The sequence below is a fragment of the Chlamydotis macqueenii genome, chromosome 4, assembly GCF_036417535.1.
Source record: "Chlamydotis macqueenii isolate bChlMac1 chromosome 4, bChlMac1.mat, whole genome shotgun sequence".
Taxonomy (NCBI): Eukaryota; Metazoa; Chordata; class Aves; order Otidiformes; family Otididae; genus Chlamydotis; species Chlamydotis macqueenii.
In genome coordinates, this window is record NC_141559.1 from 33518552 (window position 1) to 33542516 (window position 23965).

At 45.8% G+C, this 23965-nt stretch overlaps 3 protein-coding genes across 3 annotated transcripts; 2 read left to right on the forward strand and 1 right to left on the reverse strand.

The window, feature by feature from the left end:
- Positions 1–690: 690 nt before the first annotated feature.
- LOC104475239 (putative E3 ubiquitin-protein ligase HERC3) lies at positions 691–22883 on the reverse strand. The gene is made up of 22 exons (XM_086746550.1): positions 22764–22883; positions 21755–21887; positions 21011–21093; positions 20229–20444; positions 19958–20049; positions 19229–19359; positions 18313–18458; positions 17922–17995; positions 17514–17608; positions 16223–16282; positions 15555–15657; positions 15195–15378; positions 14675–14853; positions 13436–13534; positions 11946–12248; positions 8575–8715; positions 8321–8487; positions 5371–5437; positions 5090–5166; positions 3847–4030; positions 3361–3460; positions 691–1924 (listed from the first exon to the last, which is right to left on the reverse strand). Exons 1-22 carry the CDS (start codon positions 22846–22848, stop codon positions 1710–1712), a joined length of 2934 nt encoding a protein of 977 aa, XP_086602676.1. The 5' UTR covers positions 22849–22883; the 3' UTR covers positions 691–1709.
- LOC147600877 (protein preY, mitochondrial-like) lies at positions 8866–9377 on the forward strand. The gene is made up of 2 exons (XM_086746556.1): positions 8866–9059; positions 9236–9377. The coding sequence occupies exons 1-2, from the start codon at positions 8884–8886 to the stop codon at positions 9375–9377; spliced, it is 318 nt and encodes a 105-aa protein (XP_086602682.1). The 5' UTR covers positions 8866–8883.
- On the forward strand, positions 9411–10132 carry LOC147600878 (phosphatidylinositol N-acetylglucosaminyltransferase subunit Y). Its single transcript, XM_086746557.1, has one exon. The coding sequence runs from the start codon at positions 9411–9413 to the stop codon at positions 9639–9641; it is 231 nt and encodes a 76-aa protein (XP_086602683.1). The 3' UTR covers positions 9642–10132.
- Positions 22884–23965: the final 1082 nt, after the last annotated feature.

Here is a 23965-nt window from a genome sequence, read left to right on the forward strand (position 1 = left end):
CTGCCCCAGGTGGGTGAAGGGGCCAAGGGTTAGCTCTGCATGGGCCACATGTCCCCTCGCCCCCCTTGACCAGCAGCTGGCATCCTCTGAGACACTACATCCCCTCTTCCAGTCGCCGCTGACATGCCACCTGCTTTCCTGTACCACCGAGCACCCTGGTACTTGAGGTGAGTGCCTGGAGATTTTCTTGACTAACTACTACACTGTAACTTAAAAGGAAGCTTTCTTTTTCTTCATATGTAACAATATCCTTTTTACTGAGCTGGAAATTTATAAATAATGCCTATGTCTTTCCTAGGAAACATTTACTTTCCTAAAGAAAATAACCCACTAGCCTAGCAGTCACTTCCAAAAAGAGGTTTGTATCATTTACTGGCATCTCAAAGAGGCAGCCTGCCTGGTCCAAGACTGTGTGCCTGAGATACCTGACACAAAGTCAAGGCAGAACAGGAGGTAAAAATTGCTGTCATCTTCTCACTTTCAACTTTCACAGTCATCTAAAACATGTTCTGCACCAAATGTGAAAGATCTTGACTTGTCCAGCCTACGCAATGAGTCTATTTGAAATACACTTACATCAGCCTTTGACTCCTGTGAATGGCTTCCCCGTGTCAGTGAGGACAGAAAATACAGATACACTGTCACACATAGGCAGCTGCATAACAAAGGAAGAATACAACTACAGGCGTGGAAATTTAATCAATCATCATTTAATTCAACACCGTAAAAGTCTGCTTTACATATGTATGTACACTGATACATTTTACACACCAAAGGAAAGAGCAGAGGACTGCTGAAAAATCATGATTGTTGTCTCTCTCTTTCTCTGTATTTTTACACAAAGCAAAATATACAGAAAAATACACATCCTGTCTTTACATCCTGCCTGACATTGCCAATATCCTGCCAGTGCTACACACTGTTTTGGCAATGAGCTTCCAGCAGCCTGCAAGCCTCATGTACACAGGGTTCTGTAGACAGAGCTCTTCTGCAAGCCTAAAATTTTATTTGACTTAATTGCCAGACATCTCCTTAGAAGACATAAAGAAACACGACAAATATCACAGTATTAACACCCTAAATAATAACATGGCCATTAATGCTTTACAAATACAGCTTCAACACAGTCTAGCAACACTCAAATCCTCATCCTAAGCACTCCTCTCAGGTCTAAGCCGAAGGCCATATCCACTGAGCACAGACTGCGTCTTCAATTCACAGTCTGCAAGAACAAGTCTCCTTAGCATCAGTTGCTCCCCAAGAGAATCTTTAACTAGTACAAATGAAAACTTTGCCCTAGCTTCCTCCTGCAGCAATGACGGCTTAGCATATACCAGCTGTATGTTTGGTAACATTCAAGTCACAGAATCCCTGCTGCTGAAAGCTCACCAGCTAAACAAGACCAGCACGGGGCAGGCAGGATGCATAGATATGGAAATATACTTGGTTATCAGCTTGCTTCTTGGAAGCACGTTAAATGGGATTCTTCTTTCCCTAACTTTGTAGTCTAACAAGCAGGCATCTGGTCTAAGCTCATTTTTATAATCAATATAAAATCTCAGTGAATACACTTACTCAAGTGTTTATAAAGTGCAATAAAAACAAGGCAAGGTAGAAACCAGTAAATTGGAATTATTAAGAGAAAAATACGACAAGTGACACAAACACCTGTTTCCTTATTTTTGCTTTACAGTGCTTGTGACCAAGAGTTAGAGCAAGCCAAAATGTTCATTATGCTCTGTGGCACAGAGCAACTTTTTTTTGAGTATTCTTCTACTGCTGTATCTGGGGAGGAACAAAATGCGGCTGCAGGTATTGGCCCAAGGATAGAGCTCATCTGGATTTTCTACTTGAGGATCTGCAATAGAAAACTGAAAATGTTCCAGTCCATAGCCAGGGATTTGATCAGATCCTGACAAAAAAACTGAAGGAAGGGGAAAAAGAAAAACAAAAACAAGTTAGCAAATTAAAAAAAAAAACAAGATAATGTTATTAGAGTATTAAAATCATGACGGAAAATCAGTGTAAAAATAAGGCTATTTCCACAAGCTAATTATTTTGCTTTGTTGAATTTGGACTTGAGTGTAATAAAGTCTCTTGCTGGTTCATAATAATTATAAGCCCTATTTTACTTCTACCTTTATAGACTTTGCAGATCATAGAATCATAGAATGGTTTGGGTTGGAAGGCACCTTTAAAGGTCATCTAGTGCAACCCCCCTCCAAGGAGCAGGGACATCTCCAACCAGATCAGGTTGCTCAGAGCCTCATCCAACCTGGCCTTGAATGTTTCCAGGGATGAGGCATCTACTACTGTTCCAGTGTTCGACCACCCTCATTGTAAAAAATTTTTTTCTTATGGGTCAGTATTGCGATCAGCCCTGTTTAACATCTTTGTCAGCAACATGGACAGTGGGATACAGTGCACCCTCAGCAAGTTTGCCGATGACACCAAGCTGTGTGGTGCAGTCAACATGCTGGAGTGAAGAGATGCCATCCAGAGGGACCTTGACAGGCTGGAGAGCTGGGCCCATGAGAACCTCATGAGGTTCAACCAAGCCAAGTGCAAGGTCCCAAACATAGGTCAGGGCAATCCCAAGCACAAATACAGGCTGGGCGGAGAATGGATTGAAAGCAGCCCTGAGGAGAGGAACTTGGGAAGTGCTGGTGGATGAAAAACCGGGCATGAGCCAGCCATGTGCGCTTGCAGCCCAGAAAGCCAACTGCATCCTGGGCTGCATCAAAAGGAGTGTGGCCAGCAGGTTGAGGGAGGTGATTCTGCTCCTCTACTTTGTGCTTGTGAGAACCCACCTGGAGTACTGTGTCCAGCTCTGGAGCCTCCAACATAAGAAGGACATGGACCAGTTGGAGAGGGTCCAGAGGAGGGCCACAAAGATGATCAGAGGGCCGGAGCACCTCTCTTATGAGGACAGGCTGAGAGAGTTGGGATGAGAAAGGCCAGGCTAGGTTTGACCTTCTACATTTAAAAAGGATGAGCTAGCTTCTGCTATCCTTTGAGAAAGCTAAACTGCTTAGGTTAACATAGTTTGCTTACACAACCTGAGGCCTCAGACTACAACTGATAACCACAAAAGTAAGAGATAAAGTAACTGCAATGTTCAAGGTGGTCAGGTGCACTCAGGCAAGCCTCAAGTGATGTGAGGAGGGTCAAAGCTGTATCTGTGCAATTATTTCTGTCACTCATTTGTGGCTTTCACTAGAAAATGTGGCGGTGGGGGAAGGGAGGAGCAAGTCAAAAAGCTACTTGGAATTACAGTATTTTTCATGTCCAAGCATCTAAAATGTATAATGTAGGAGAGAGAAAAGGACTATGAAAAGTTTTAAATGCCGGATACGTTACCAAGAAACATTTTCTTTTTTTCTTCTGGGAGTTTGTGAAACACAATCCAAAAATTCCTGATGGTTCGATCTAACTTTTCGTACTGGCTGTACATCACATTCTGTCAAAGAGATAAAAGTAAAACAGACCCGTTAATCCTCACTATTTCAATTTTTATTTAAGGCAACAACAGTTTATCGGATAAATTTTATAATCCTGTTCATAGATATTCAAATCTTCTTAACTTCTGGAATCTTCTTGTTCATTTGTTTTTCAAAGATTCATATGACAATCCTTGAGCTATGACTTGATTTGCAGTCCCCTTTATTCTTGTACCTGATGTAAATCAGAAACAGACTCAAAACAACAACACAAATAAAAAAAAAGATAAAGTCCCTTGAGCTTCTGCTTTTCTGTTCGTGACCTATGCACTCAACAAAAGACCAGGCCAGAAGGAGCTTATGCTCAGCAGATATAGCAGAAGTATACTGTGCTTATATCCAGTACCTTTTCCAGCAGACGCCAGTCAAATTTTGTGTGTCCCTGGAGAACAATCTGGAGCTGTTCAGGGAGAAACATCTTCCACTTTCTAGCTGGGCAGCCTCTTAAAAATCCTTTCCTAAAGTCCTCAAAGGGCTTCTGTATTGATTCATTGAACACATAATTCACATACAAGTCAACAAATTCTTTCCTGCAAAGACATTTTGAAACAAACAAGGTGCAATGCAATAGGTGCTTTTTTATAAGAATTATAGAAAACTTTATTCCTTATTCCTTTATTCTGTATGACCTCCTCTACTGTAAAGACTCAGTCTTTACTGAAAGCAGTCATCACTGGCAATTATTTATTCACTGAATAAGCTAGGAGGATCATCACAAATAAAAGAGAATGCTGGCCAACGTGGATTCATTTTGATAATACTCCTCATACTTCATGTGAACACTCCAATGAAATCCTGTCAGGCACTTCACTATTAAGATGGAACCTAGCAGACCTAAATGGTGTAAATTCAGCAAAACTCACACTTTTTGTTGTCTCTTGTCACCCAAGAATTACCCTGAAATCAAAATAAATATTTGCACAGCTGCTAATTAGTAGAGTTTCACTCTTTTCCACACATCACTCTTTCTCTATTTGTGATGGGGATTTGTTTAGTGACATTGTACTTTTGCAATCAAGTCAAGGTAAATGCTACACTTCAAGCTTCCTAAACAGCCCTTTCATGCATCCCTATGGGTCCTCAGATCATCTGCGTAACTCTGGCCACAGCATTTCCCTCTGTTCCTGTGCTGAGGTTAATATTGACGCAATACCTTACTGATAGATTGTCCCTTCTCTGTTATATACAAAATACAGTCCAAACACATAACTAAGCAGGAAACACTTTGCTCATTAAAAAAAAACAAACCTTACAGAGGTAGCTATAGTTTGATTTCCCAGGCAAGCTGTCTGTATTTCCCCAAAAATATCAGGAGTATTATAAACATTTGTTACAATTTCCCTGATAAGGCCAGGCAACTCTGTACATGCAGATGCCAGGATGTCCAAAGATCCCCTTCTTACCCACTGCCTGCACAAACTGCCAATGACTGGCACATATGTGGCACATACAGCAAGAACCGAAATCATACAACCTATAGGACCAAGACCCGGGGCACAATGCTGATGTTCAATGTTTTCTAAGAATATATGGGGATGGGTATAGATAGGAGAAGACAATAGGATAAGAATAAGAAAAATAAAACAGACCTGTTATCCTTAGTGACAGGAATGTTGGCACCATTTTTTTTAAGTTCAACTGCAACCATGGAACCTTCTTCCATTATCTACGCAAATAAATGAAAACACTGGATGCCACAGCTATATATGACAGACATATATGTGCTACATCTATCATTCTTTCTTTCTGCAGGGCCTGACATAGCACTCTTACGAGTCTGAGTTTACAGACAAGTTGTGTCAATTGCAGTGGGACGTTGTCTTGCCTGAGTACACGCACAGCATCCCGGAATGGCACAGTAATGTCTTACCGTGAAGTCCATGTCCAGGCTCTCAAGGATTTGATCACATTCTTCATCCAAAATTCCCTGAAGATTCCTTTTGAAAAACAAAGGGGGGGAAACAGAGAAGAAAATCATACTTTGACAAGCAGTACTTAAATGCATATACATATAGAACACTGCTACTCACAGAACCTTCATATATGGCCCTAAAGTGATCTGTACTGATTACAACCCGCTGCTGCCACGAGCTGAGGGCAAATGCCTTCACTGCCAAGGATTCCAGGTAAGCGCACTCCCACCCCGCTGTGGGGATAACTTTACATAAAGTTCAGTGGCAAGCAGGCTTGGACCACAGCCTTGTTCTTCCAAATATCATCTAGTGAGGAATTAAGCATGGACCAGTGGGATGACCTGGGAGAATTGTTTTGGGGTGCAGTACCTCTCAAAGTATTGCAGGCAACCTGACATTTCAGTCCACCAAAGGTTCTTTTGCACCTCAACACAGTCACTGCCTCTAGGGAAGAGGTTCCCATCGTCTTGGCTGTTTATAGCACTGTGTGGAAAACTGGGCTTCAGGGGCCTAGAAGCTTTATGTTGGTGGCAGCAGCACTTCTCCCGCCTATACCTGCCTGAAATCTCCTTCCCCAGCATGTGGAAACCCCACATGTGGGATTCTCAAATTTGGCACAACTGCAGCATATGGTAACACTGTGCTTGTGCATAACATCATTGTGGAAACCGGTAACTAGTAAATCATAGAATGATAGAACAGCTTGGGTTGGAAGGGATGTTTAAAGGTCATTTAGTCCAGCCCCACTGCAAGAGGCAGGGACATCTCCAACGAGATCAGGTTGGTCAGAGCCCCCTCCAACCTGGCCTTGAATGTTTCCAGGGATGGGGCATCCACCACCTCTCTGGGCAACCTGTTCCAGTCTTTCACCACCCTCACTGTAAAAAATGTTTTCCTTCTATCTAGTTTGAATCCACCTCTTTCTATTTTAAAAGCCCTCGTTCTATCACAACAGGCCCTGCTAAAGAGTTTCTCCCCATCTTTCTTATAAGCCCCCTTTAGGTACTGGAAGGCTGCTATAAGGTCTCCCTGGAGCGTCCTCACACAACCCCAACTCTCTCAGCCTGTCCTCATAAGAGAGGTGCTCCAGCCCTCTCATCATCTTCGTGACTCTCCTCTGGACTCACTCCAACGGGTCCATGTCCTTCTTATGTTGGGGGCTCCAGAACCGGATGCAGTACTCCAGGTGGGGTCTCATGAAAGTGGAGTAGAGGGGGAGAATCACCTCCCTCAACCTGCTAGCCACACTGCTTTTGATGCAGCTCAAGATGCGGATGGCCTTCTGGGCTGCAAGCTCACATTGCCGGCTTGGCTCATGTTGAGCTTCTCATCCACCAGTACCCACAAGTCCTTCTCCTCAGGGCTGCTTTCAATCCATTCTCCACCCAGCCTGTATTTGTGCCTGGGATTGCTTTGAGCGTGTGGAGGACCTTGCACTTGGCCTGGTTGAACTTCATGAGGTTCTCATGGGCCCAGCTCTCCAGCCTGTCAAGGTCCTTCTGGATGGCATCCCTTCTTTCCAGCATGTTGACCACACCACACAGCTTGGTGTCATCAGTAAACTTGCTGAGGGTGCACTCTATCCCACTGTCCATGATGCCAACAAAGACATTAAAACACAGCCGGTTGCAATACCAACCCCTGAGGAACGCCACTCATCACCAGTCTCTATGTGGACATTGAGCCGTTGACCACAACTCTTTTGAGTGCGGCCATCCAGCCAATTCCTTATTCACAGAGTGGTCTGTCCATCAAATCCATGTTTCTCCAGTTTAGAGACAAGGATGTCGTGCAAGACACCATCAAATGCTTAGCATAAGTCCAGGTATGTGACATCAGTTGGTCGTCCCTTGTCCACCAATGCTGTAACGCCATCATAGAAGGCCACCAAATTAGTCAGGTATGATCTGTCCTTAGTGAAGCCGTGTTGGCTGTCACAAATCATCTCCTTATTTACCATGTGCCTTAGCATGGTTTCCAGGAGGATCTGCTCCGTGAGCTTGCCAGGCATAGAGGTGAGACTGACTAGCCTGTAATTCCCCAGGTCTTCCTTGTTTCCCTTTTTAAAAATGGGGGTTATGTTTCCCCTCTTCCAGTCAGCAGGAACCTCACCAGACTGCCACAACTTCTCAAATAAGATGGACAGCGGCTTGGCAACTTCATCCGCCAGTTCCCTCAGGACCCGTGGGTGCAACTCATCAGGTCCCATGGACTTGTGCACCTTCACATTCCTTAGATGGTCTTGAACCTGCTCTTCTCCTACAGTGGGCAGTTCTTCATTCTCCCAGTCCCTGCATTTGCCTTCAGCAACTTGGAGGATGTGCCTAGAGCGCTCAGCGGTGACGACTGAGGCAAAAAGATCGTTGAGTATATCAGCCTTCTCCATGTCCTGCGTAACCTGGTCTCCTGTTTCCTTCTGGAGAGGGCCCACATTCTCTTTGGTCTTCCTTTTATCCCCAACCTACCTATAGAAGCTTTTCTTGTTGCCCTTGATGTCCCTGGCCAGATTTAACTCTATTATTATTACGGCTCAGAAATCAGAAAAAAAACCCAACATTAGTAATTAGGCGCCTAGTTCTCCCAAGTCTGAACTACAGCTCAAAGTGGTCGTGAACTATATGTTCACAGTACGGACTTAAGCTCATGTGGGGCAGAAATGTGACCCCTTCTAAGCCATGGGGCTTGGTTTTCTATTTTGGTGATGCCAGCCTCTGTTCGAAAGCAACACCTATGCCCTGGACAAGGGCCACCTTGGAAACTTGTGGCTTTTATCAGCTTCACAATGCCAAATGTAGCTGCCATGGCCACCCCAAATATGGCCTGGCAGATCCGTGCACATCATCAATCTCGGAGATGTGCCTTGGCTGTAGCTTCCCAGCAAAAGCTGGGGTCGTGACTGGCTCATACCGGCCTGCGGCAGGCAGCAGCTCCTCAAGGTCCTCCAGGGTGGGCGCCAGGCCCAGCAGCTTTTTGTAGAGAGCCCTGGGGAAAGGGAAGGGCACCGTGCACGTGTTATACAGGGCCATTCCGCACAGCATCCCGATCCGGAAGAAAGTGTCCTCACAGCTCGAGGCCTGATTAAAAACAAAACACATTAAGACCGCCTTTTCCCGGGAGCAGGCTCCCCACCTCCCCAGACCCCGGGGCTGCCGCCCCCTTACCTGGCTTGGGAACCACACCAGGTCGGAGGCGAAGTGACGGAAGGCCCCGGCGCCGGGCTGGCAGAGGGTCCTGGTGGCGACGCTGAAGAGCTCCCGGGACAGCCCGCCATCGTCCTGTCCTGCCTCGCCCACGAACGACACCTGAGAACCCGAAGACACCCACTGAGCCGGGGACACCGGCACCGGCCCCCGTGGTGGGGGCAGAAGCGGCGGGCGGAACCGCTGTGCGCGCACCGCAGCGCAGCCCGGGGCGGCTGGGCGCGCGCACCGGAAGCGGCGCGGTACCGCGGGGACGCGGAGGGAGCCGCCATGCTGCGCGGCGGCGGGCGCGGTGCGGCGGCCGTGCTGCGGCGGGCGGCCAGCGGTGGCCAGGGCCAGGGCCAGGCCTCGGATTCAGGTTCAGGTTCAGGTTCAAGTTCAGCGCAGCCGCTGGAGCCGTCGCTGCTGCGCTTCCTGGTGTGCCCGCTCTCCAAGCGGCCGCTGAGGTGAGGAGCGGCGGCCGGGGCCAGGCCCGGGCCCTCCACGGCGGGAGAGCAGCTCTCGCAGGCCGCCCTTGGCCTGCTGCTGCCCCGAGTCGAGCGACAGCGGCTGTTCACGGGCAAACTCAGGTTATTTACTCCTCTCCCTTTTTTTTTTTTTCCTTCCGGACGCGCGTGGCCAGGTATGAAAAAGCTACCAACGAGCTCATTAACGAGGAGCTGGGCATTGCGTACCCCATCATTGATGGCATCCCGAACATGATCCCGGAGGCTGCCAGGACGACTCGGAAGAAGCCCCCAGCTGAGGGCTCGAAGCAGCCCTGAGGACCTACCAGCCGCAGCGGTAAACTGGGGCCGATGGCCGGAGGAGGCGTACTCCCCTCCCTGCCCACGCTGACTGTACTTGTTCCCCTCCTGTCCCTAGCAGGCTTGTTTTACTCAGCCAGCGTAGACGAAACCTTCCCGCAGGGCTGCACCAGCACAAACAGCTTATGCTTCTACAGTCTCCTCCTCCCTGTTACAATACCGGTTTATGTATTCTTCCACCTATGGACCTGGATGGGGATTAAGCTTTTTAGGCACAACTAGTTTGATGCATTTGCTAACCTCTGGGCTCCTCTAAAGCAATGCAGTTTATTTAATCTCATCAGGTACTGCAGATGACTTGAGAGAGCTCCCTTCTGGCACTAGTGACTGTCGTTTTCCTGATAGTATCCGGAACCATATGAAGTCTTCTGCAGCAGCCTATTACTTAATTACTGCTAAGGCAGATAAAAGAGGAGGAATAACAAGAAGCACTCATTCTTTCTAGTGTATCCCCTCAAGAGTGTTGTGCATTTGTAATGACACTAATGAAAATCTTCTAGGTGGTGATCATTTTTATGAGGAAGAACTTTACCCTGACTGAAGTAACTGATCTTAAATAATGAGCAATGGCAACATGGAGCGATACGAATCTCTCTTTGAATTATGAGCTTTTGTTGGTTTTGTTTTGAACTGATAGGTGTATTGAAATGTATTTGTCTCACTGTCAGAAGAACATAAAATAAACAAGGATAATGTTTAATAACAAAACTTCAGTTAAATGAAGAAATTTACTTGGATGATACCCATGTCTGTATGTGCAGTAGCTGCTTGCTTGCTTTTTTTTTTTTTTTTTTTTTAAGAAAAAGATGGGGAAGTGACAGCACTGCATAAAAGATACACATGTGCATTTGAGTGGCCTCCAACATATTCCAGTGTCTGCTTAGGAGATGTATGTCCCTGTACTATTTGTTAAATGTGTCTGAGTGCCCAATTTTGATAGCCAGGCTGGGTCAACTTCCTTAAAGAGGCATTTTCACTCCAGCTGAGCCCAAGATTTGTTAGCCAAGTCAGCAGCTACAAATGCTGTTTTAAGTATGTAGAGTATCTTTCCCCTTAGCACTACCCTCCTCAGTAAAGAAGGAACAGAAGATACTTGTGCTAAATACTTCAACCTTCCCCATTTTCATGTACAGCAACACTAGAGAATGGAGTGACGGACCACTGTGAGGGTGTCAGGTGCAAAGAACTACGTCCTTGGTACTGTCTGACAAAATGTCTTCACAGGACACAGCTATGAAGGGGATGGGTTAATGCTACGATCATCTATTACACAGGTTTCTTTTTTATGTTTTGTTACTGAGTGGTTTATATCTGCAATACAGACATGAATATCCTTTACCTGCTGAAAAATTCAGAAATGCAGCACCAAGTTGTAAATACCGCAGACTGCAGTGTCTCTTGGTGGGATACAATAATGCAGTCAAATTGATTGGGCTGCTGCCAGGCCAATAATGCTGTGATGCGCTGTACGAAAGGCAATGCCTGCAAGAGGTGCGTCCAAACACAGGCTCTAGCTGTTTGTCAGGGCTCCCTGTACAACTGGTGAAGAGAGACTCTAGATCTGGAGGACAGGGCAGAGCACAAGCCTTACTGCCTCCATAAATAAATGCCTCTTTCAGCTGACATAGTGAGGAGGGGGGAAGGAAAGGTACCTCTGGGAGCCATTTGTGAATCTTCTACTAAGTGTACAGGAAGGAAAAGCTCTGACAGGTCTGGTTTGCAAGAAGGCTCATTTGGAAAGAACCAGAACTGGGTAGTAGGGCACGGAGGTTGATAGTTCCTGCTGCGCAGGCGTGGTGCCAGACTGACACTCCGTGTGTTGATGACTGATACGGAATGTAGTCCCTGAGCTAAGCTCAGCTCTGCTCCAGGCAGGAGCCATGTTCCTATGTCAGCCACCTAATGGCTTTTGCAGGGCAGGGCTAGCATTACGATACCTGAAGGAAATGCGACTGCCAGAACCTTTGGTTTTGTGCGGAAGCCACAGACTAAAGCCACATGGACACAGCAGCTTTACAATCAGCTTTTCATCTCTCTGGCTGGCACTACCCTTCTTTTCCCTTCAGGCAGCATCTCTCTGAGAGAAAAGGCTTTTGTGGCTATGTTGCTTGCTGGTCTCTAAGGCTGGCTCCCCAGCCACCAGGTTTTTCACGTACAGAAAACTAGCCTAGAGTTTTTAAAGCTGGCCTAACAGTAATAGTAATGGACTTTGCCAATTACCAGTTTCCTGAGCAATCCTATTACATTACCCCAAAGCAACTTCACAGTAAATAGCACTGCCACTTGCATTTAACTTATGCCAGCAAAGCTTTGATGGCTACGTGGAATAAGAATGTAAGATCCTGCCCTCCAGATTTATTCTACATCCCCCCGTGAAACATGTTTTATAATAATTTGATGAGTAATTGTTTTGTTGTAGGCTCAGTGAATACTGAAACCCTTCTACCAACACTTCAGTAACTGGAAACCAAAGAACGCTGCAGCAATATATTCAGAGCTAACAAATAATACAGTTTGGTATCTTACCTTTAAGATCTTATTGAATTGCTGGGTTGATGCCTGATTTAAATGGGTCCATATGTCTTGCAGAAGGTGCTGTCTTCTGACTGGAAAATCCCAGTGTTGTAGGACCATCGGTATAAAGGACATCTGAAGATTGAAGTAACAGTTTGTTAGCAGTGGATTTATCTCTTCTAAATTGTAAAAAAAATTGTCCACACTTACACCAGTAATGGGGCTGCACAGAGCATTGCATTCTCTATAAAGAATGTTGATCTTGTCTTGCATGTCAAAGATGCATGGATATTTAGTCAGCTTCCATAGGGCCATCTGAAATTACAAGGAAGAAAGAAAAAACATTTTTCTCTTGCAAAATCAGAGTTCAGGGGTACATGAACAGATTGAACTGCCAGTCTGTACCCTGGCAAACTCCTGTATCTCTGAAACATGCCCTTGTTCTGCACGTGAACACATCAACAGAGGCATGCTTTCTAAAAGTGGCTTCCGAATACTTCTGTGAGTGGGAAACCCTGACAGAGGCATCTGAACTGTCTGTGCTGGCAGCCACTTGTGTTACAGTGTCCCAGGAATAAAACAGAGAGTAATTTTAATAGCATCTTCCATAATTCAGCTAAATCAAGACACACAGTAAAAATGTCCTGGATACCCAGGTGATCATACATTGTTGTTAAAAACTGTTTGGTTTATTATCTGTAATACCAGAAGTAGATATTGTTATACAAAATAATGTAATTCAAAGTGTTACACCTCCAGTGTGATAAGGCAGCAACTTCAGGTAATGTCCTGTTTGGCTTTTGATTCTACACTGTTTCTCAAACCTCCTCCTCTGCTCTGGTTAATTGATACAAAATTGGTACATTAGCAAACAAAAGCTTACGAGAGAATTAAGCAGTTGCCCTGTGAATTCCAGCCAAGTTGCCAGAAAACTGCATTTTTTGCCTAAGGAAGCTCCTATCCACATTTCCATTTCATGCTGCTTCCTGTGACACCAGCTGCATTTGGCAGTTAATTTTCACTCCTTCATGTCGTCAAAAAATAAACAATTTCACAGATCATTTTCGTTACCACGGCTTTGTTTTTAGATATAAGTAAACTGAAATGCTCAATAGGGTTTTTACATAAAAGTTTAAAGACACCTCACAGTATTTCTGTTAATTAAACATAAAAAAGTCCAGAGTAACAAGAAGTATAGCACCTGCCCCCTCATGGTGTTTCACACTGATCACCAGTTCAAAGCAAACAGAGCTGCTTGAGATGCTGGAGGACAGCTCTGACGCTCAGAACCACGGGTCATCTCAGGAAAGGCACTATTGTAGCCGCTAAAATACTGGGATGGTATATGGCTTGCACAGCTTAGAACAGCTGGAGGGCTAGGGAAAATGCATTGTCTTTGAGATGTACTGGGCTAGAGTCGAGAGCTGACTTTCTCATATATCGACTCATTAAAATATAAAAGAAAAAAGTGTTTTGCACTGCTGGTAAGATTTTATACTTACGTTTTCTGCATTTAAGAACCAATACCATCTTATAATCAGTTTCACTTGAGGCACATAAAAGTTGTTTTCTGGTACTCTGAAACCAGTTCTGGAGTTCACCTGCATTGACAACACGCAACATGAAAGGAGGTGTCAGCAGATGTAGTAAGCGATGTGTCTGTGTGGCAGGACAGGACTAAGGAGCAACGGACCTCTCAGCAGAAAGAGCTCTGAGACCCTGCACAGAAGTGGAAGGATAGAAGTGCTACAAATAGGACAGCACTCAACAGTGAGAAGTCTCAGAAAGCCAGGTATAAACTAGCAGGAAAGCAATTTTCATTTGCAATGAAGATCTCTTAACAGGACTCCATCAGGAAAGGTACGTTTCACTTTCATATTGCAGGACAATCTGAAATTCCCTATTCACATTCATACTTGTTGCCTGCCAAAAATATGATTTATGGGGATAGTGAACATGTCAAGCTCCAAAGGACGTAACCACTTAACGGAGAAGTAGGCCTGCTGCACTTTTGAGTTTATTTATCTGGATGAATACAGATTCAAGAGTCTAAACTTCGAGGCCCAAATCTGCATTCTCAGCCAAAAGGATATTCAGTTCTGAACAAAATTTAATTACTCTCTCTGATTCATACTAAGTGCACGCTTGAGCTCTCGACTTTCCTAACCTTTGAACATCCCATCAGGAGAAAGGATGGTTGTCAAAAAAACCCACAGTTATAGCCCTCTTTCTTCCCCTTGTTCATATGCAGCTAAAGATGCTCTAATTCTATTGTCTCCAAAAAATTTCTCAGGTAACAGGCTCACAGCATTACTGTGGCAGCCACAATGTGCCAAGTAGGTGGGTTGTCTTTTAAATGCTGTGAGCAGTTACTGGGGTGAGGGATCTCACCAGCAGAAAAGGGAATGGGTGTGCTATGTCCTGGACAGCACATCCATAGCTCTGTACACGTCAAGGCATGCACTCCTCGTACCACTGAAAGCATCCCTCTGCCAGGGGCTGTGATGCGCTTCAGCTCTTCACTTCTATAGAGGGTCAGCCAGACACAACTCAAGAGCAGGATTCCTTCAAATCTGTGCTTGTGTAGAGCCAAAGAGATTCCTGAAGCAATGTCAAATGATGAGGCCCCATATTCCCGTGTAAGAAGGAAACTTGGAGAATTTAACAAGTAAGAAGGATTAAAATGCTCTTTAACTCCTGCTACTATGTCCTATCTAATCGTGATTCAAACGCTTTCTCACCTGGTAAAGAATCTGCAGTATTTGCAGAGTCACAGTTTCATGTGGGTGGAGGTCCAAGTAGTTTCCTTGCGAATGTCTGACTTCCAGAATAAATTGAGACAGATTTTTCTGAGAAACCCTCTGATATAGAACGACCAGCTGCTTGAAAAAGGATGTTTCTAGATTTGACCACAGGCACTCTGTAAAGAAAACAGCTAGTGAAGTATTGGTCACAGGTAACATGCAAATAACTGCAATTTCTAGAGGAAGCTGCATTTTCTCTGTTTATCAAATGAACTAAAAAAAAAAAAAAAAAAGAAAAATGCTTAATTTCACACTACAAAAATTAGTAAACCTCAGATTGAGATGATTTTTTTTTTCTTGTGTCTTGCTGTGTAGTCCCCATGTTTCTACTGCTAACAAAAACATTTCTTCCAGGCTGAACTCTGGAACAAATTACATCAGCGATACTAACTCTTCCTCCACAGCCAAAAAGGAGCAAACTTTTAAATAATTCAGTTCTATCATCATAAAACCCTACCAAGAGTTTTCAGGTCCTTCAGCTGGAGTTTTGTGATGGCTTCTGCTAGCAGCCTGAGAGAATGGTAAGACCTGTCATCCTCTCCCTGCAGAAGGAAAGGCAAGATCAAGTACACTCTGAAATTTTCTGGTGAGATGGGAGAAGACGACAATGATGGCAGTAACTCCTCAATCTCCTCTTGCACCTTGAGAGAGAAAAAAAAGAAAAAAGAGACAAGCTTTAAAAACACTATTACATTCTGCCAAAATCATCTATGATGTAGGTTGGCAAGAAATTCCCAAGTTTCATGCACAAATCCAGAGGTCCTCAGTATCTGCGTAGTGAGAATCCTTCTATTGAATCCTTCTATTGAATCCTTACCTTCTGGAAGACTTTTTGCTCCTGGCTGATCTTCTCATAGAAACGTTGCACTTCTGACATGTCTACACCCGAGACTTCTTTGGAAGTTTTGAAATGTTTGTCTCTATCACAAAGGAAAAAAAGAACACCAAATGATGTGAGAAGCTGGGTTTTTTTGCTCAGTGAACAGTGAAGCATCCTAACATCAGAAAATACTTGGAAAGTTCAGCCCTAACTCCAGTGGGTATAATTTCATCTGTTCTAAGAAGATGTTCTTACTGTGGTGTGATGATTAATATTCTGATTAATATTCTGTCCTTCCTGTCTTGTGTAGCTGTGGACTGTTAATGGCAGGCTTCCTGTATTTCACCCTAAAATGACTTGCACTTCAGTGCTGGGAGGAGCTATTATCCATCCTTTGGGAGCTGTAATATTGCCTGAAGGGATTACCATCATCTCTCAAATGTCGCTATGGAATAATCTGCTAGAATGGGAGCTTCTATAGCAAGTTTCAATAGGACTGGGAGGACAGAAAACTTAATTTCAGTTTGAGCTTTGAAAAACACGGATTTGCATCTTGCAAATTCACATAGGACTGATCTTCTCTACATAAGTGCTGTAAAATAACACTTTCTGGTCAGTTTACATGCAGCCAATTATTGTGTTACATCTAAGTCAGCACACACTACCTTTTCTCCAGGAAGCTTCCGTTGATGCAAGCCTCAGATGAAAAGATCCGTCTGATTCTCCTGATAGTAAAATACAAACCAAAGTCAGTCCTTTCAACATGAGTAGCAACTTCAGGTTTTTAATTGTGAAAGAACACAAGCCGTGTGTACAAGTCTGTCTGCATCTGACCACATAAAACTTTTCTTAGCACGACTTTATCGTGAGCATTGCAGAAGACTTGTATTCGAGGAGTTAGTGATCTTCAGCAAGCCATCTCTGCTCTGCTGGGCCTTGTGAGGGAAGCTGCTCAAGCGCCCCATGCCAGCCTGTGCTGCATGCTGGTGTGTGTTATGATCAAGGTATCTTCTCCTGACAGGTTGGGACATTATCTGGTTTTGTCTGTTGTGCCAAATAAAAGGCCCTGCAGCATGGGAGGGAGGAGGAACCCCTCCACAGATGGGATCTTTGGAGCACGCGGAGGGAAAATCCATCAGAGTATCCATTTGCTGCTGCATGAAAGGTGGGTTCCCAGCGTCTGAAGGGATGTTAAGACTTACTCACTACCTGTGTTCTTGGTTCTGTTCTTATTAAAGCAGCTACTTTTTCAAGCTGCTTTAATAAGCTTTTCCTTCCTATTGAGATGTGGAAAGAACCCTCTCTCTCACACCCTCCCAACAACTACTTTCCATATGATCCAAACTGTACTAAAAGTGGTCAGGGAAACATTTAGATCCAAACCAGCCAAGTTTTTTAAATACTGAAAATCAGCAGCTGGAGTCAGACTTTCCCCCTAGAAATAACCTCCCACATAAGGTCCAAAAAGAAGACTACATAATCATAATTCTCAGCCATAAGTGTAAGGCTTCCCACCGTAGTATATACCCATTGAAAATGGGCAACTAAAGAAGGGATCAGTAATTTTTAAATGCCGACACACACAAAACATTCCCATTTGGGTACTCTGAATTGTGATTTTTGCACAAAGCCTCAGTCTGCAGACCGACTCTTTCACTGATGTAACTTGTCAGTTCTTCATCAACTTAACAGCCATTCTCTGCTGTTAGCAAGGAGAGGAGGACAGGCTTCCAAAGCCAGGCAGTACGTCTGCTCTGTTCCTGCAAAAGGGTTATCAAAGGGCTGTTGCTTATCAACATACATTTTTCCTGTGCAAAAACTAAGAAGTGCCAGCACAAGATTCTGTCTCAGCTAAATTCTTGAACATCAGTTCCTAAAGTAGTCTCCAAAGAATAATAACTTTTAGAGAAAATAATGTATTGGAAAAAAAAAAAAAACAGCAGGTTTATGACTTACTTTTTTACATTCTTCCAACAGTGTGAACTGGAATTAGAAATCCATGCATCCACATCTTCATCCTTCAGAGTGGCAATACCATTCAAATAGGAATTCTGTGTGAAATGCATGAAAATATTGACAAGATTACAGGTCTAGCAGATAGGATTCTTTTTTTCAAGCCAATCATTACAAGATTATTTTAGCCTAAGTATGAACAAATTAATGGTCGTCCAGCATGATCCAGATGCATTAACCACAGAACAGATATGTAATTGCAATATAAGTTAGTTTCTGGGTAAGCATGGAAAGAACTGCAAGAGACATATATGAACTTGGAGTGCTAAAAGCAGGATGGAAAATCCAAGTGTTTCCAGCGGTAATGTGAACAAGGGTAAAATTAGAAGCCATGATCAGATGTGCACATACCTTGTGCTCCTTGCAAAGGACAATACGTTGGTTTCCTCCTGCAATAATTTCAATCACCTTTTGTGATGTGTTTTCTGTAAAAGAATAAAAAGATCTTCACAGGAACATTTGAAGAGACATTCATTATCTTCAGAGAGTTCAGTGCACAGATGTGGAATGGTAAAAAAAACCCTCAGATAGTAGCTGTCTGTCTAGAAGTTGATTCTATGGGGCCATTACCTATGGTGACAAATCAAGCAGCAAATAGAATTATCCATTGTAGAATCTGCTGGGATGACCAAGCAAGCATGAGACATAATGTTAGCCTCTCAATGTAAACGTGAAATCAAGAAAGCAAACATCTCCCTGGAAGAAACAAGTACAGATTGTACACATCTGCAATGGTCATTACCCTGACAGGACTTATCAGTATTCACTGGTTTGATGGGAAGTGGTATCAACTGATTAGGCTTTCTGTCATCTCCCAGTGGTCCTTCTTCACCAGAACCAAATGAATAGACTTCATCCAAGGAGGGGACATAGACCAGGGTACGCTGTCTGTTCAGAAAAAGAAAAATGGTCATAATAAGCTAATACCACTGGGCTAGTCAGAATAAAATTTACAGATACATTTTCAGAGTGAATAGCTGAGACTTGCCTTCAAAAGTCCTGACAGTCCAGCTAGAGAATCCCCTTAACCAAAGTCTTAGGACCCTTCCTTGCATAAACATTCAGCAATAAAGAAACATATGGACTCAAATTTCTAATGCCTGTGATTTACCCTGGTTCCACATACAAAAATAAAGTGTTATGCCTTGCTAGCTTCATGCTCTTCAATTTTTAAAAGCACAACTTCTATGCTGCTGAGCCCGATACAAAGCCCAGGAAAACTGACAGGAGACTTTTTCTGGCCTAGTTCCAGAAAGGCAGAATGAAATTGAATAATTATCACTGCTCTTCATTCTTTCTAAGGACCAACCGGTTTGTCAAAGTGGACAGGAATTCAGTGACTTTCCCAATGCAGGCTTTTGACAGTCTTTTACCCTTTGGAACCCAGGACACCCTTAGTTTCTAAAAAAACAGAAAATCAACAGCTTCTGGTGTTTTCTGCAGCCCTGCCACTCTGCTCAGCATGGGCTGAGGGTTCTGCTTTCACTGGGGCTGTGGCAGGAGGGTGGCTTACACTTGGAAGAGTGGACAATATTCTGACAGTGTTGACCTCCTGGGATACAGGGATTTGAACATCTGGGTGACTCCCCTCCCCGCTGGTCTTCAGTGATTCCCCTGAGACCTTGACCTTAGAAGACACATTATTGGTACTTTCCCACCTGCCGCAGGCAATCTGTGAAACTCTTGCTCCCCACAGCTCGGCCACCACACGAGGTGTGAGTTCATTCCGGGTGGAGTTGTGACCAAGCTGGCCAGCCCCTCCTGCTCCAAAGGTGCACACCAACCCGTCCTTGAAAATGAAGAAACAAACAACGGCATCACTGCATTACTAACGGCATTCAAATGGTCACCACTTACAGTGAAAGCCAGCAAGACACAGTATCTTCTATGTGACTTGATTCAAGACGTCCCTGATTGAAACAGAGGTAGAGTTCACTTCGCATCAAGCCTAATCTTACATTGTCTAATATCCAAATCATTTGAACTCCTGTGAAAAGCAATTTAGTTCCTGAGAATAATTCCTTGTTGTTGAAGAGTTTTATTGGTATGAGTAAAGCCTAGTGAATTAGCTATCGTTCACATTTTCTGAAGTCCTTAATATGCTACAAAAAAAAAAGATAGTATTTTCTAAAACACTGAGAGTTGAACTGCACCTCATTACCTCAGGATTCTCATTCACCATTTCCCCACACAAGTTTGTATGCAGGTGATGGGAATCTAAGAAAAGGCCAGTCTTCCCAATAGCTTAGTTAGCATGCCTTGGGGATCGTCTTCAAACTTGGATGGAAGCAGGTGTTGCCATCCCAGTTTCTCTGTGCTGACTTTTAGCAGCGTATCTTTTCTCCCAGGATGAGGTCTCAGATGCCAGCTTTCCATTTCAGACTCACCTTGGAGAGGACTGCAGTATGATCTGCCCCACATGAGATAAACACGGTTTTCCAGTGCTCTAACGCTTCAACGTAAGATGGGTAGCTCCTATCTGGAAACAAGATAGCACTGCTAAAGCGAAAAAGTACTGGGAGGGGTCTCACACAAAGGAAGATTTAGAAAGATTTAGTCAGTGTTAGCACTTTTTAGCCCTCTCTTACAGCAATTTATCTGTTTACAACTTGGTTTTGAGTTGTTTTCTACCCTCCACTACAACATACTCATACTCACCTTCTGTGTCTCCGAGTCCCAGCTGTCCAAAATCATTCTTTCCCCAGGAGTACACAGCTCCAGAAAGTGACACGGTCATGCTGTGAGCTCCTCCAGCGGCAATTTGAGCGAGTGAGATGCCCTTTAGTCTTTTCACCAGCTGTGGTTGGAGCGCGGTTTGTCTTCCCAATCCCAGCTGTCCGTGGGTGTTCTGGCCCCAGGAGAAGAGCTCACCTCCTTCACACACAGAACAGAAGAAAACAGCTCAGCCTCACCACTTCCCTTGAGTCTTTGCATGTTGCAAGTGGGAGCAAAAGTCAGTGCTGTTTTCAGAGACTTAGCTCCAAGGTGAGACCGTCATCTGTAGCCATATCTCCCTGTTTGCTTCTGACCCCTTCAAGGCAGTCCCACACTGCCCGTGTGACTCAGCACAGCAAGAACAAAGGCAGAGTGTTCCCACCTCTAAAGCTATACTTGCAAGAAGTTCCCAACCAGAGAGGTGCTCCAACTTTAGAATGAGCAGGTCTGTCTGGTGACTGCAAAGCAGGGCAGCCAGGTCTGCCCTCCACAACACACCTTTGCGGAGGGGTAGGGCTAAGGAACTGGAGAGAGACAGAGCTGCAGGTCCCTGGGTGCTGGGAGGAAACGGTAGCGCTGATAGCGCTAGACACTTTGAGTCCCCTACTCGTTACTCTCTCATGGTGTCAGCAACTACTGGAAGGAGTTCAAACACTTCATTCTGAGAGCAAGCCTGCCATAACGTGACTCCCATTTGGAGGAAAAGCATGCTTGAAAGAAGCTACCTCTGGAGAGCGCCATGGCGTGCTGGTCCCCACATGCTATTTGCACAATATGATGGCTTCCTAGTTCTTTCACCATCACCACCCTACAAAAACAAGGAAAAAAATACAAAATCAAAGTAGATAGATGCTATGCCATGAGACACAGTAAAGGAAGAAGATGCTCTGCTCACCAAGTCCTAGCATGTTTAGCGGGAATTATGTGGAAAAATACAGGTCACCTCTAAGTTGATTCACCCTGGTCTTACGCTAGCCTAGTGCATCTGTGCTAACCAATTTGATCGTGGTTTGCACCGTGGGAAGCTGGAAGAAAATGAGGCTCAGCCCTGGGCAAGTTAACAGAAAATCCCACAGCAAACTGCTGTGCCATTTTTAGGTTATGGTTACCCCCACAGCTTAATCAGAAGGTGGCAAGGTTCAGGTGTGTTTCAGTCGTTCACTCGCAGCTTTCCCAAGCCCAGTGATTTGCATTACTCCAATATATGCTACCGATCCCTACTATGTTTGATAGAAACTTGTCTCATGTGCATCCGAAGCAGCTCAGATCTTGGTATTATCCTCAAAATCAGTGCACTCCTTGCTGGGTAACAAAAGTAGATAAAGTTTTGGGTACAACAAATGAATGTGTTCCAGATCCCTCTCTACAATAGGAACACACCTCAGCCTCTTGGCTGTTACCTTTAGGAAAAGTGGGCCACCTTCTCTGACTGTTACCATCCATACCTCCACTCTGTGAAAGCTTCTTACCTTGGCTTCGAGCAGTTAGCCGAAGCTGTAGCCCACTGTTCAGAAAGCTGCCCATTAGGGGAGAGAACAAGCGTATGTGTTGCATCGTGGTTTGAGCATTGCACCTTCTCTTTCCTCTGCAACTGCGTGTGCTCTGCAGAAGAAATACAGACAGGCATGACAGTCACACTAAGGCAGCAGCTATCTCAACCATCTCAGCCCCCTCCTGAAGACCTCAGTGTGCTACTGCTTTCACCAAGAGCTTCTGCTCCTCAGGAAAAAGTGATCCAAGTGTGTCTGACTTGTCTTCTCAGGCCCCTTGGGGTTTCTGTGTCCTACCCACTGCTTGGTGTCATGCCAGACGACTCTCCTGGCCAGCACTAAGAGACATTTCTCCATCTCTCAGGCTGCTGTGCCACCAGCTCACAAGACGACCGGCGAAATGTCAGCAGAAGCACACTCTGCTGTTTTTGCACAGCTGTGGAGAGTGTCCTGGGGAGATAAAGCACTTCCTGAGGTATCGGATTGCCCCAGATCTGCCACAGCCTTGGGGATGGGATGCCTTGAAGTCCTATGTTTTACAAGACATGGGAGAAGCAATGATGGAAAGTTCACCATTGCCTGTTTCCAGCAGAAGGAAGTCCCTTCTTGTCCCCAGCTGATGGCCACCAGACCTGTGCAGTTCTGACGCGCAGCCCTACTGCTGCCCAAGCCTCTTGAGAGCCGGGACCAAGTCACCAGCAAAGCCTTCCCCGCTTCACCCATCAGCCCCAGAGGTGGCCTGCTGCCACCAGGCTCGCTGTCCACCCTTCCCACACCTCCCCAGTTTCACCACCACCACCGGCAGCCACAGAGGAACCCCATGGCTCCTCACCGGCACGGCCTGGCCTCCTTCCAGCCTCCCCTCGGTTGCTGCCCACGGGGACGTGTCTAAGCACGGGGGCTCACCCTCCCCGAAAGGCAGCAATTTGAGCAATTTCACCCCGGCCAGAAGGCCCCCGCCACCCCCCCTGCTCCCGCCGACCGGTACCTCCCGGGCCCTGCAGCCGCCGGGGTGGGGGGCCACTGCCCCGGCCCCGCCGCTGTCGCTGCTGCCGCCGCCGTCCCGCCGCCATCCCCGCTCTCTCGCCCGCCCGACAGCTCGGCGAGGGCAGCGCCGGCAACGCCCCGCCTCGGCGGGGAAACGGGAACCGAAACTCGGCGGGTGCTGCGGCGGCGGCGGGAGGCGGAGCGGGCGCGGCGGGTGGCCGGGGTCCCCTCCCCTCCCCCGGGGGCCCGGTGCGGGAAATGCCTGAGGGGCCGCCGGGCCTCGGGGAGCTCTCGCCTCTCTGCAGCCTGCGGGAGGCGGCTGCTGCCCGGGGTGAGGAAACCTGAGAGCGGCTGGAAGGATGCCGGGGTTTTCCGCCTGGAAAAGGCACCTATCGGGCTTCATCATCCTCCTCGGAGAGTCACCCACCCGTGTCCGTCCTTCAGAGCTTTTCCAGAGGCCTACGCCACTGCGCCCGGTGTCCTGCTGCCGCTCCCTGCATCCCGAGCGAGGGCCCGCACAAATTCGGAGGTGCTTCTGAGCTGGGGGGAGTCACGCAGTGAGTGAAACGTCCCGTTTAGAAATATCTTAACCTCTAAAATCCGCCCGCTTCAGTTCTTGCCCCTACATCTCCCCCAGCCTTCAAAGACCCTGGAAACTGCCCCTCCCCCCACCCCCCCCGGCCAGAAAGGCCACCCAGTCCACTCCACCTCCCACACTTTCCTGCTGGAGTGATGCATGCAGGACCATCTCGATGACAAAATAAAGTGAGACCCACACGAATGATTAAATGGATCAAAACATGTAAGAGCATTTTCATTGTGTTCCCTATAGCATCCACTAATGAATCAAGTTCAGTCTGCCTAAGAAAATGTCATGCTGCTGAACAGTAAGCACAAATGTCAGGGGGGCACTCCACAAAAGTCCCAAGAAGCACAATATGAATCCACAGGTTTATACTGGCATTTATTGAGGCACCAGAAGCATTTAATGTAACATATTTGAATGGAGCAGCCTGTGGTGCACAAAAAAAAAAGGCACACACAGGCCCCGGGGGTGAAGAGAAAAGGATGTGGAGGAGCCAGGGAAGCAAAGCAAGGTGAACCTGGGGCACACAGTAATTTACTTCTCCCCAGGGAGGAGCAACACAGCCTGTCTTTCCCAGCCACTTCCCTACACACGCTACCAGGACCTTATCTCCTTCC